Source organism: Schistocerca piceifrons, chromosome 2 (assembly GCF_021461385.2).
Source record: "Schistocerca piceifrons isolate TAMUIC-IGC-003096 chromosome 2, iqSchPice1.1, whole genome shotgun sequence".
NCBI classification, from domain to species: domain Eukaryota; kingdom Metazoa; phylum Arthropoda; class Insecta; order Orthoptera; family Acrididae; genus Schistocerca; species Schistocerca piceifrons.
In genome coordinates, this window is record NC_060139.1 from 514,715,432 (window position 1) to 514,730,075 (window position 14,644).

At 45.8% G+C, this 14,644-nt stretch overlaps 1 protein-coding gene across 1 annotated transcript in view; it reads left to right on the forward strand.

Moving 5' to 3' along the window:
- Positions 1-14,644, forward strand: part of LOC124775532 (leucine-rich repeat-containing protein 15-like) — a 94,182-nt gene that overhangs the window by 16,585 nt on the left and 62,953 nt on the right. The window contains exon 2 of the mRNA XM_047250362.1: positions 852-1,208. Within this exon, the coding sequence (XP_047106318.1) occupies positions 852-1,208 (357 nt within the window). The remainder of the gene's footprint in view (positions 1-851; positions 1,209-14,644) is intronic.

Here is a 14,644-nt window from a genome sequence, read left to right on the forward strand (position 1 = left end):
AGTAATGTAGATAAAGAGGTACAAATTGACGGACTTGCTTGGAATGACATAGGGTTTTATTAAAACCAAAGAAATACAAAAGTTCAAAAATGTCCCACAGATGGCGCTTCATCTGATCAGAATAACAATAATTAGCGTAACAAAGTAAGACAAAGGAAAGATGATGTTCTTTACAGGAAATGCTCCATCACTGTAAAGCATGTCCGGAGTTATGGTGAGGCATTGGCGTCGGATGTTGTCTTTCAGCATCCCTAGAGATGTCGGTCGATCACGATACACTCGCGAGTTCAGGTAACCCCAAAGTCAATAATCGCACTGACTGAGGTCTGGGGACCTGGGAGGCCAAGCATGACGAAAGTGGCAGCTGAGGACACGATCATCACCAAACGACGCGTGGAAGACATCTTTCACGCGTCTAGCAATATGGGGTGGAGCGCCATCCTGCATAAACATCGTACGTTCCAGCAGGTGTTTATCAGCCAGGCTGGGGATGATGCGATTCTGTAAAATATCGGCGTACCTCTTACCCGTCACGGTAACAGTTACTGGCGTTTTGCTGTCCAGCGCCATCTGTCGGACATTTTGTGCAGTTTTTTTTTTTTTTTTGTTCTAATCAAACCACATGCATTCCAAGCATGTGTGTCAATTTTTACCTATCTATCTACATTACTCCGTGGTTTATTAAGTTTTCAAACTTATACAGACTTTTTGATCACCCTATACAATACTGACTGTACGAGATTAGCGCAAACCGCGTATTGGTACCGTACGCAGTCGTAAATAATACGAGTGTCTAGTAATGTAGGGTTGAGATGTATGTTTATTTTGCGGCGGTTCGGCGTGTGTTGCAGATGCAGCTGCTGGCTGCGTGGGTGTTGTGGTGCGCGGCCGTGGCGGCGGCGCCGGCGCCGGCGGCGGGGCGCGGCGCGTGGTCGGTGTGCCCCGAGGCGTGCGAGTGCTCGCTGGACGCGCGCGGCCGCCGCGAGGTGTCGTGCCTGCGGGGCGGCATGGACGGCCCGGTGCCCACCGCCGACATGGACCCGCCGCGCGTCGAGGTGCTGCGCATCTCGGCGCCGCCGAACCATCCCAACACGCTCACCATCGGGCCCATCTTCCAGCACTTCCTGCGCCTCGAGGAGCTGCACATCACGCGCTCTCGCGTGCCCGCCATCGGCAAGCACTCCTTCTGGGGAGTGCCCTCTCTCAGGGTGAGTCGAGCTGTCTTAATTCCACAAATTGTAGATTGTTAGTTTTCGTAGCTCCACGTCGGTAAAATTCGAGTAGTAACCCTCTTCCCTTATCAAGCATTTTAATATTTCGGAGCCACATCGGTAGGGTGAATACACTCCTGGAAATTGAAATAAGAACACCGTGAATTCGTTGTCCCAGGAAGGGGAAACTTTATTGACACATTCCTGGGGTCAGATACATCACATGATCACACTGACAGAACCACAGGCACATAGACACAGGCAACAGAGCACGCACAATGTCGGCACTAGTACAGTGTATATCCACCTTTCGCAGCAATGCAGGCTGCTATTCTCCCATGGAGACGATCGTAGAGATGCTGGATGTAGTCCTGTGGAACGGCTTGCCATGCCATTTCCACCTGGCGCCTCAGTTGGACCAGCGTTCGTGCTGGACGTGCAGAACGCGTGAGGCGACGCTTCATCCAGTCCCAAACATGCTCAATGGGGGACAGATCCGGAGATCTTGCTGGCCAGGGTAGTTGACTTACACCTTCTAGAGCACGTAGGGTGGCACGGGATACATGCGGACGTGCATTGTCCTGTTGGAACAGCTAGTTCCCTTGCCGGTCTAGGAATGGTAGAACGATGGGTTCGATGACGGTTTGGATGTACCGTGCACTATTCAGTGTCCCCTCGACGATCACCAGTGGTGTACGGCCAGTGTAGGAGATCGCTCCCCACACCATGATGCCGGGTGTTGGCCCTGTGTGCCTCGGTCGTATGCAGTCCTGATTGTGGCGCTCACCTGCACGGCGCCAAACACGCATAAGACCATCATTGGCACCAAGGCAGAAGCGACTCTCATCGCTGAAGACGACACGTCTCCATTCGTCCCTCCATTCACGCCTGTCGCGACACCACTGGAGGTGGGCTGCACGATGTTGGGGCGTGAGCGGAAGACGGCCTAACGGTGTGCGGGACCGTAGCCCAGCTTCATGGAGACGGTTGCGAATGGTCCTCGCCGATACCCCAGGAGCAACAGTGTCCCTAATTTGCTGGGAAGTGGCGGTGCGGTCCCCTACGGCACTGCGTAGGATCCTACGGTCTTGGCGTGCATCCGTGCGTTGCTGCGGTCCGGTCCCAGGTCGACGGGCACGTGCACCTTCCGCCGACCACTGGCGACAACATCGATGTACTGTGGAGACCTCACGCCCCACGTGTTGAGCAATTCGGCGGTACGTCCACCCGGCCTCCCGCATGCCCACTATACGCCCTCGCTCAAAGTCCGTCAACTGCACATACGGTTCACGTCCACGCTGTCGCGGCATGCTACCAGTGTTAAAGACTGCGATGGAGCTCCGTATGCCACGGCAAACTGGCTGACACTGACGGCGGCGGTGCACAAATGCTGCGCAGCTAGCGCCATTCGACGGCCAACACCGCGGTTCCTGGTGTGTCCGCTGTGCCGTGCGTGTGATCATTGCTTGTACAGCCCTCTCGCAGTGTCCGGAGCAAGTATGGTGGGTCTGACACACCGGTGTCAATGTGTTCTTTTTTCCATTTCCAGGAGTGTAGTTAACGATCAATTTGGAAATAGATTCTCCAGTTTCTCCCGGCGTATTTGCTGCTCGAACATTCCACGGGTACACTGTCGGTTGCTTGAATGATACCAGTGCTTCTTTCACATTTAAGGTCATTGTGTATTCAAAGTTAACATCAAACATCGATTTTCTAATGGCAGGTTGGACAAAGATGCCTTCTGTTTGTTTAGCTTCTGAAAGGTGTGGAAACGTTTGGCACAGATACCTGAAACATGGTCAGTCTTTAAGCAAAGCCTTTACAAGCTGTTTCATTAGGCCTAACTTTATATGTAGAGATGGTAGGAATAAGTTTTTTGGATCTACAAGGTTTTTGCGTACAATGCTCTTCTCACCAGGTGGCTCGGGCACAATATTTCGGCGATCAGACATGTCGCCATCGTCAGGTGCGCTGACGAACTGAGCTGCTGAGGGCGGGCGGCCGATTTAAATCCCCTCCCCCCGCGGGCCGCTCTCTAGGCCGCCCGCGCCCTCGCCCGCGCGCCGGCGGACGCGAAGACGTGGGCGCGCGGGCGCGGGTGCGGACGCCGAAGAGAGCGGCCCGCGGGGGGAGGGGATTTAAATCGGCCGCCCGCCCTCAGCAGCTCAGTTCGTCAGCGCACCTGACGATGGCAACACGTCTGATCGCCGAAATATTATGCCCGTTGGACATTATGAACCGACAGTTTACCCGTGGACTGTTCGAGCAAATTTGGAAATAAGTTACTCGAAGCAAGGTCGACCAACCGGAACCACTTGCGGTATAACAAACGTCTACGTTACGCCCCTGTGTTTTTAATCAAATACGGAACTTACATACTTGATTGATATATCTCTCGTGACTTGATATGGCTACAAGACTGGTCGTGTGTTTATTCAAACAACTCACAGGAACGCAGCCGGAAGAGGTAACACACACACACACATACACATACACAAGCGCGCGCGCGCGCGCAAGCATGAACGCACATAACCAGTGCCATCAGACAACCAAGTTTCATTAATGCCAAAAGTTATCGACAGTGGATATTACCAACGGCGAGCAAGTAGCATTAACTCTGTGACTCTTGAAGTTTTCCCGGCGTATCGAATATTCCACAAGATTTCGGGATTGCAGCCGGATCTCATCGACTTCTTTCTACGATATTTTGGCTGACAACCTTACAGCCATCTTCAGGCGAGTGTTTGACATTGGAGATTGCTACTGCAAGTCGCTCTATTTATACGTAAAAGTGGCGCAAGACGCGCATGCGCAAGTTACTGTGGCACGCGCGCCACCTGTCGATTCCAAGGCCCTCTACAATATTACTGCATCTATGGATGCAGATGGATTTCTTTAATATCAACCAAAAGAAAACTTTTTATGGCTTCTGACATGTCGAGCGACAAGTAATTTTAATATTGAAATTTTGCATTTTATTGTTTTGGACACGTCTGCGTGCATGTTTTACTTGTTTCACGCATTCGTTTGCGCTCCATAGTTGCAGTAATATTGTAGAGGGCCTTGGAATCGACAGGTGGCGCGCATGCTACGGTAACTTGCGCATGCGCGTCTTGCGCCACTTTTACGTATAAATAGAGCGACTTGCACTAGCAATCTCTCCCTGATCATGTCCTCGTCCCCTCCTATCAACTTTGACCCTGCCCCGCCCCCCACTTCCGGTGTCCTTTCCTTTCGGCACCCTCCCTTCCTTCTCTTCTCTTCCCTTCCCTTCTTTTTCCTTTTCCCAGTCCCCTCCCTCCCCCCTCTTCCCCCGGGCTTCCTCACCCTCTTCCTCCCTCCCCCCTATCTCTTCTGCCCGTGGCATCTCTGCTCTCCCCTCTCGCTCTCCCACTCCCCTTCCTCCTCCTCCTCTCTTGGCAGGTCCCCGGACTCGCACACGCAAGTGAACATTCGCGCGCCGGAGATCATCGCCTTCTGTGTCTCGTGTGTGTGACGTCGTTTAGTGTTTTTGGTGTCCGCCGTCCCACTACTACGTTCACTTGTGCTGTCGGATTCGTCAGTGTTCTGTGCGCCGTGCCAACGTGTTTTCAGTGTTGTTATCGTCACGTGTGAACCACTCCATGTTTTTTGTGTCTCTGTGACCTCTCTCTGTTGCCCGTCACTTTGTGTCATTATCATGCTCCGTTTCTTCTACTATTGTAAACGCTATGGCTGAAGAGCGACGTAGTGTGCCGCTGCCAGCCTACCTGATTTGTACAGGCTTTACAATAACAATAAAGTAAAAAAAAAACTAGCAATCTCCAGTGTCAAACACTCGCCTTAAGATGGCTGTAAGGTTGTCAGCCGAAATATCGTGGAAAGAAGTCGATGAGATCCGGCTGCAATCCCGAAATCTTGTGGAGCATTAACTCTTTTCAGTAGATGTAAATTGATGGTGGAGGGGAGAGAAAGGAAACGAAAGGGAAGGGATTAGTGATGTAAGCTGTATCGGGACATTATGAGGAATCGGTGGCGAGGAGCGAAGATGTGTGCCGCATCGGTTTCGAACCCTGGATTTCCCGCGTACTAGGGAGGTCCGTTAACCACAGCGCCATCCGGAACGCAGTGTTATCGCAACTGCGCAAACTGTCTTGGCACGCTTCATAGCCAACCCACATTCCCTACCCGTAGTCCCTGTCCGTTTCCTCCATCCCCGCTACTCTGAGATTTCCGCAGGAGGTAGGACGTGCTTGTGCAACCGCACTGAAGAAGGTGGACCCATTGCCCATCTAGGCGAATCAGTTATATAAATCTGTCGTCTCCGTTCTTTCGGACATGGGAACTAAAAAAAAAAAAAGTTTTATAAAGCTAGATAATGCTCATCAATGTCCATACGTACAACCAGAGGCTCCTGAAAACAACGGCAAAATAGTGGCTCAAATGGACGGCAACGTTCTTTCCTAGGAGCACTATTGAAAAAATTTAGAGAACCGGCAATTCAGGCTGACAGCAGAGCGAGTCTCCTCCTGACTAGGTTCAAATTCAAATGGCTCTGAGCACTATGGGACTTAACATCTGAGGTCATCAGTCCCCTAGAACTTAAAACTACTTAAACATAACTAACCTAAGGGCATCACACACATCCATGCCCACGGCAGGATTCGGACCTGCGACCGTAGCGGTCGCGCGGTTCCAGACTGTAGCGCCTACAACCTCTCGGCCACACCGGCCGGCGAAAACAACGGCACACGACTATTTATCGCACAAGTAAATTTTCTGCAAGTGTTTCGAAACTTAACCATAGCACTATGGAAAACGCTTTTGTCATACTCCCGCTGGCGTGTTTCGTTATTTCTGTTGCCAAGTGTTTTAAACGTAGAAAGTTACATAAGGCTTATGATACATAAACCACCAAACAAGTATGCTGAGTAGTGTTCTTCGTACTCAGCAGTTCGCAAACGACCTGTGATAAGCAGCCGTTCGTCGCTAACAGCATGGTGGTTATTTAGTTTAACACAGGTGTAACTGAAATCACTACTGCTAACCGAAGACACACTATAGCTTTCACTTAACTACATCATTCATGAAGTCACGCTGTTTATAGATGTAAGGGGTACAGGTTTGTAAAAATAGGAAAAGTTTTGGGAAGATATTCGTGGCAGTTGATCTGCCGTCTTTGTAATTCAATAGTAATATCATTTTATCAATTAAAACGAACTAAAATATCAAAGGAAAGAAGTAATAAAAAGAAATTACGAAAACATCACCTATCAACTATTACATTTACGAAGTTCTTAATTCGCAAAAATATTTAAGTTTTGACTGGGTGTTAAAGTACAAGCGATGACACAAAGAAGAGAACAATTAGGAAAGTGATTAATGAAGGCTCCTTCCGAGAAACAGGCGGATTAATCGTGAGTCGTCTCACGTCAGAGAGGGCAAAGGATTTTTGCATCAAGGCAACCAACTTGGATAATTTTGATTAACGGTCTGGAAGTGGAGGCTGTACGGAAGACGACTATGAAAGATAGCGACAACTCTTAGATAACATTTGCTCTCTTGGAACACAAAGCTACCGCAGGAATTACCAGAAACGGTAAATCGCAATTTGAAAGGTCAGAGCGGCTAACTTTACTTATACAATACGAAATACTCTTACTTTCGTATAACGGCATTAGCGCTTTGAACTACTGTTGATTACTTCATGCATATATATGTATTTATTAGGACCGAACCATGGAGCAAGATAACTCTTATGCTGCGTAAATTAGTGTCGAACAATTTCGCGTAGATGTGGGCTGCTATTTGTATGAAAATAAACGATGGGCGTAATTTTTAAAACTGTTAATTAATTAAAATATGGCCGGCCGGTGTGGCCGAGTGGATCTAGGCGCTTCAGTCTGGAACCGCGCGACCGCTACGGTCGCAGGTTCGAATCCTGCCTCGGGCATGGATGTGTGTATGTCCTTAGGTTAGTTAGGTTTAAGTAGTTCTGAGTTCTAGGGGACTGATGACCTCACCTCAGATGTTAAGTCCCATAGTGCTCAGAGCCATTTTGTTGAAATTAAAATATGCTTGTAAATCTGAGAAGCTGAATTAAATACAAAACACTACTTTTCTGCGCTGTTAGTACGGAATGATAACGAACGTACATCAGTATCTATCTTTATTTTAAAATGTACATTGTCTATTAGGGACGATCGTTATTCCTTTACTGTTCCTTGTCCATTCCCTTTACAAAACTTTTGGTGTAGGGGTCAGCAAAATACGCTCTTCACCCAGAGCAATTTCTGATACATACGAAATATATTGCATGTGTTTCATAAAAGGAAATAGCCACGACTCTCTTTGAGATGGTATTGAGATAGAAGAATTTTCTCGAAAATTATACAGAAAGAGGCACACTGAAGCGCCGAAGAAATTGGTATAGGCATGCGTATTCAAATACAGATATATGTGGAAAGGTAGATACCGTGCTGCCGTTGGCGGCGCCTATGTAATACAATAAGTGTCTGGCACAGTTTTTAAATCGGTTACTGCCGCTATAATGCCAAGTCATCAAGATTTAAATGAGTTTGAATGTGTTGTTATAGCAGGTGCACGAGCGATGGGACACAGCATCTCCGAGGTAGCGATGAAGTGGGGATTTTCCAGTGTGACTATTTCAGATGTGTACCGTGAATATCATAAATACGATAAAACATCAAATCTCCGATCCTGCAACAACGGGACCAACGACAATTGGAAAGAATTATTCAACGTGACAGAAGTGCAACCCTTAGACAAATTGCTGCAGATTTCAGTGCCGGGCCATCCACAAGTGTCAGCGTGCGAACTATTCAACGAAACATCATCGATATGGGCTTTCGGGGCCGAAGGTCTACCCTTGTAACGTTGATGCCTGCACGACACGAAGTTTTAGACATCACCTGGGCCCGTCAACACCGACATTGGACTATTGATGGCTGGAGACATGTCGCCTGGTTGGACAAATCTCGTTTCAAATTGTATCCAGCGGATGGACGTGTACTGGTATGGACACCACCTCATGGGCGCTGGATGTCAGCTGGGACTGCTCAAGGTGGTGAATGCTCTGTAATGGTGTGGGGCGTATGCAGTTGGAGTGGTATGGGGCCCCAGATACGTCTAGATACACTTTGACAGGTGATACGTACGTATACATCCTGACTGATCACCTGCATCCATTCATGTCCACTGTGCATTCCGACAACTTGGGCAACTGCAGAAGTACATTGCGGCATCCCACAAGTCGAGAACTGCTACAGAGTGGCTCCAGGAACACTCTTCTGAGTTTAAACACTTCCACTGGCCACCAAATTCGCCAGACATGAACAGTATTGAGCTTACCTGGGATCCCTTGCAACGTGCTGTTCAACAGAGGTCTCCATCCCCTCGGATTTATGAACAGCCCTGTAGGATTCATGGTTTGAGTTCCTTCTAGCGCTACTTCAGGCATTAGTCTAGTCCATACCAGGTCGTACTGCGTCACTTCTGCGTGCTCGCGGGGGCCCTGCACGATATTAGGCACGTGTACCAGTTTCTTTGACTCTTCAGTTTATTCTTCAGTGGTGTTATGCATTGTTGGTGTGTTCTGCGACTGTCGGAGGTGATGGATGGATGACGTAGGATTTCTTTATTTGTGGAAGTGGACCCAGAACCTGTGTGATGCTAAGAAAGGTGTGAGAAGAGTAAAGCTCTGACATGGAGAGAAAAAGGCTTTTTCTGTTAAATATAGAAAGATCGGTGGGACTACAAATGAAATTTCGTCGTTAAGCAGTTGCAGATGACTAAAGTTATGTTGGGATAAGACGTATAGAGTGAATAGATACAAGTTAATCTGCTGGCATGTGTGCGACAGGGTTTGAGGGTTGGAAATAAAGAACAAAACGATTAGGCATTTGGTGTCAAGTTTCCTGAAACAGTGGAAAATCCCAATCTGTCCTTTTCGACTGCATCTAGAAAGTGTTCGGATCTATAACACATTTACAGTTACTAGTTACATAAATTGGTTGAACTGACCATGTCATTAAAACTTCTAAGGGTGTTTTGATTCGGTACATAATCGTTTTTTTGCTTCTGGGTAGTTTCAAATGTACTAGGCTAACGTGATGCCACTCGCTGGCTCTATTTACGGTACGTCGAGTGTCGTCGCTTGTGACTGAGAACTTTCAGAAATGTTCGCTTCACTTAACGTGTGAAGACAGGGGTTTTATGTGGTAATGTGGAAAATTAATTACTAAGCGTACGCTTGTTAATAACTTGAATATAACAATGATCGAAGTACGATAGAATGTATACAAAACACCAATTCTTGTCTCATTCAAGACCTATACAAACATTGCCAAGTCACAATATTAAAACCACTTGCTATTATCAATAGTAACTTCCGGTTTAAGCTTCTCATGGTGATTAAGAATGCCTCACTTTGTTTGGAGACCGGAAATGGGATGGGATAGGTACTGCAGCATTCGCGACATCTGTTCCAAGACCATTTTTCAGCCGACAGTACCATGCGTGTTGGAAAACATGACTCGTGATGTATGGCGCTGCCCATCAGTTTCAACACTATTAAGTTTACTCAAGTGTTCTCAGTCGATTCAACCCTAAAGAGGCAAGGAGATTTGCGGTTATGCTCCTCAAAACTTATAGATGTTCTCTGAAAGACACGTTCATTAGGTCATTAGAAGCATGAAGCGTTTTTTGTAGAGTACCTGAACGAAACTTGATGACTATTTGAAAGTGATCCAAAAAATCGTGGAGCTTTTTTAATTTTAAAATGATGTTATCTTCTATCAACACAAGTTTTCTCCTTGCTTGGTTTAAATGAATACTAGCAACATAATTTAGCTTTTATCTAGCGGAGTGGTCGTCAAACGTTTGTGCTCAAGGACCAATACTGATATAAAACTGGTAGAGCACTTGCCCGTGAAAAGCAAAGGTCCCGAGTTCTAGTCTCGGTCTGGCACACAGTTTTAATCTGCCGGGAAGTTCCATATCAGCATACACTGCGCTGCAGAGTGAAAACTTCATTCTGGTATACTGATGTAGTCGGGCAGCACTCTGGACCGCATGTGAACCGATCTTATTATTAATTGTTAACCTACTTAAATAACTATGTTACGAAAACCCAGTAAAATAGCAACAACAAGCAAACGATAATTTGCCTGACGAAGTGTTTTGTGATGTCTGTGTGGGTGAATGATTATCTGATTAATAACTGTGAACTACTTAAACCAAACTAACCTAGGGATATCACACAGTCCATGCCCGAGCCAGGATTCGAACCTGCGACCGTAGCGGTCGTGCGGTTCCAGACTGAAGCGCCTAGAACCGCTCGACCACACCGGCCGGCTTCTACTTACATTTAATGGATTGTGGAACATGACTTACAGCTGCAGATATTTACTGAATATTTCGAATGTCATATATCGTCTACTCTCTGCGTTGTATTACAATGGCCTTAATCTAACTTCACATTCCTTGTTACAGATATACAACGTATTTAAAAATTACTCTCTCTGTAATGCGCATTCACGAACCCGTGCTAATTCCGTTTGAAATTTATATCATATCAGCTGACCGGTATGACTCGCGCAAGCCTGTGGGTTGCCAATACTAGGAGACAAACCATAAAACATTCACCCCCTCACATCCTCTAAATGCGAATGACCGCTCTGCATGGCCTTCTGGCTCTGAGGTACGCGGCCAAATTTACTTAGCTCACAGCCGGATTCTTCAACGTCAATTAAAATTTAATCCTTCTTAAAATATTATGTTATCTTTAAGTATTTTTTGTTTACTACTGAGCACGAAAACTGCAGTCTTAAGAGGCTCGTAAAGTTAGTGGACGTTTTGGAATCCAGCTGTTAGTTGCTAGATGCATATTGTTATAAAAATAGGTGGGAACCGCGACTCAAACGTATACTTGATTCAGATGGCAGTTTGACGACCACTGATCTAGCCTCACTCGTATCCATCTCCACCTCTTGCAATTTGTAGACATTTTCTATAAATTGAGTTGTGGATGATGTCTATATTTTGGCCTACGACGTTAGACTACCGCTGCTCTGTACCATTACACACACACTCTCTCTCTCTCTCTCTCTCTCTCTCTCTCTCTCTCTCTCTATCTCTATGGGATGTATTATAATCAACACCGAAAACTAAGTCTTACATCAGCACGAGATAACCCATCACGCATGCACCACGTTCCTAACCATGAGCCGTTGGCTGAAATTGAGCCCAGTTACGTTGGGTACGTGATCGAAAAGTTAACGTTTCAAGCATGTTAGTGCTAACTCACTAGGGCGATATTTCATACCGAAGTCAGTGGTGGTTCGTAACTATAAATTGGCAATTATCGCGCAAACGACTTGTCTGCGGACCCAAGTTTGCTGTAACATGTTTCCATCGACTATCGCATACATTCAGTCATATTATTTTTAACTAGCGGTAATGATACAACTTTATAATGTGTCACACGTAATATTTCATCAACAGCTTAAAATATTGTAGGAAAGTTATGAGTGTTTCGCTGCGTCGTTGATACTTTCTTTCTCGCCCGGGAAGATGAAGCTCTGCTTGTTTGGATTAGAGTTTGTTGAAATTTAGTACAATGTTATAGAGCAGTGGTTTGAACGCATTTAGTATCGGAAACCTGTCAGACGTGAGGCAGAAGACATACGACGCATTGCATTTTCATCCTGTGACCGCACCAGGAGAAATTACTCCGTTTCAACGCCTCGAGATGTAGTCAGCAGTACGAACTTGGTATTTCGTAAACAGTTGCCTCTTTTGCAACTAAAATTGGGTTTTATACTACTGAAGCGAATACCTAAACTGATTTTATAGGCCGATCAGTAGCATGTTACATAAAATTCCTTCAAATACAGTGCTAAGAATGAAAGACCAAATGAAAGTTGCTAATTGCTACTTAATGTACAACGGCTTGTTCTCTTACCTCTGAATCTAGACACATACTCCGCGAGTCACCATCTGTTGCGTGGTGGATGGTTCCTTGTACCACCACTAATCATTTCCTTTCATGTTCCGCTCGCAAATAGAGCGAGGAAAAGCAACCATCTATAAGCCTCCGTAGGAGTATCTCGCTTACCTTCGTGACCCTTACGCGACATGTGCGTTGCCGTCAGTCAGTCAGTAGCAAATGCTGCATCTCAAGTTCTCAATAGTGTTTTGCAAAAAAAAATCATGGGCTTCTGTCCAGAGATTCCCATTTGTGTTCGTAGAGCATTTCCGTAACATTCACGTGTTGATCGAACCTAATGGTAATAAATCTAGCATCACGCCTCTGAATTACTTTGATGTCTTCCTCTAATCCGAACTGAAGGATACTCCGAACACTCGAGCAGCACTCAAGAATGAATCGCATTAGTGGTCTATAGATGCTCTCCTTTACAGATGAGGTTCACTTCCCTAAAATTCTCATGAAATTTCTAAGTCGACCATTCGTTTACCCCACTACAGTCCTTACACGCTGATTCGACGACATATCGCTTTGGAACGTTAGGCTTAGATATTTAATAGTCATAACTGTGAAGTAGCACCATAGAAATTAAAAATTCGATCTATCATTAGTATGGCCTTGGTATTGTTCTTCATATGCTTGAATGGCTAATGTGAAGCAGACAACGCCGCCTATTCTTGAATGTAAGAGAAATCGAGAAAGACAGAAACATTGTTACTATTGTTCCCTATGGAGTTGTGAGTTGCAATGCATATCTGAAAAGAAACTTTTCTGAAACCAGTCGAAGAATAATACAATCTTCTGTTTCACATGTGTATCATGAGAGCAATAGCAAAATGCGTGCAGGTATGTGCCAAACTACATTAATTTGGGAATCACACTTTTATCTGAGGTATTCATCTAATGGAAGGAATGCAGAGTTTAGTGAAATCATTGCTACATTAGGTTTCGTTTATATTACAACTGTGAAATAAGACAAGAGTAACCGTAATTCCGTACCATCTAAAACTGTGAACGACATTCCAATAGCAGACTTTATATTGGAGGGTCGCTCCGAGCCGCACTTACATGGGGATCAGACAGTCTTCCCCTCACCGATTTTGTTCATATTAATAGAGTGTGCGTGGCACGAGCAGCATAAATAGGGTGACGCAGCTGTCAATCGTTTTCAAGAGAACTGTGTTTGAAAATTTTAGGCGAGCTTATATACTTTGCATTTCTCACAAATATGCAACGAGTCGGCAGCTGAGCGGCTAAGCGCTTAGTGCCATAAGAGCCAGATCTCTTCACAGAATCTCTTCGATAAGTATCATCCTGATTCGTGTAGATCTCCGTTCGTTACATATTATACCTGTCAGAAACGTTGGTACAATAACATAAATGAGCCGGCAGCTGTGGCCGAGCGGTTCTAGGCTCTTCAGTACGATACCGCGCTGCTGCTACGGTCGCAGGTTCGAATCCTGCCTCAGGCATGGATGTGTGTGATGTCCTTAGGTTAGTTAGGTTTAAGTAGTTCTAAGTCTAGTGGACTGATGACTTCAGATGTTAAGCCCCATAGTGCTTAGAGCCATTTGAACCATAACATAAACGAAATGACCACACTCATCTGACTCAAAGCTCTTGTGTATACATTTTTATTTCCAGTTTCCTTAAAAAACCTTTCTCCTTTTTTTCAAGACGAAGACCAGGAAAACAATATCCAATGATTAAATATTAATAATTTGCGCGGTTATAATAAATCTGTTGCAGGAATTACGTGGGAAGGAAAAAAGCGAGATTAGACAGTGAGATTCTTTTTGTTCGTTGTTGATCGTTGTGTTTGGTCATTGTGGACGTCACATGACATCCGTTAAAGTTCGTTTGTGGATCCTTCCACGCAGTTTTTTATTACAGAGGCCTACCAGCTCTCTGACCGAACACGCTGAGCTACCGTGCCGGCATTTCAAACTCGATTTTCAGGAAAACGTCCGAGAGTTGCATCTTCCTGTTCAAATACGATAAAATCGTAGTCATGTCCCGAACACCATTTCAAAATGAACTAAATCGGTGAGAGAACGTTTGTATTGTTATCAATACGCGGCAAAGCGAACTGGTTGCCTTGTCAGGATGCGAGCACCGTAGGTTTACGCCCGACAAGCAGGGAGGGAGAGGCAGTGATGATGTACAGTACTATACCTTCACAAGAGGCGCGCTGACACACACTGCAAGTCTTCACGCCACAGAAGGAAGCCCACGTACAATGAGAAGCGGACGGACAGCATATCTCACTCTAGCCGCTCACGTAGCTCTCTTCCACAGCTGTGTTCGTTCTTTCAGTTACGAATGATAAAGCCCACACTTTCAATTTCGCCAATTGAACTTAAAGAAAAGACATTTTTGAATGTTTAATATCAAAGGGGCCTGACCAGTTTTGGGCTTTGCCCATTTTCATCACTCTTTGCTTTGA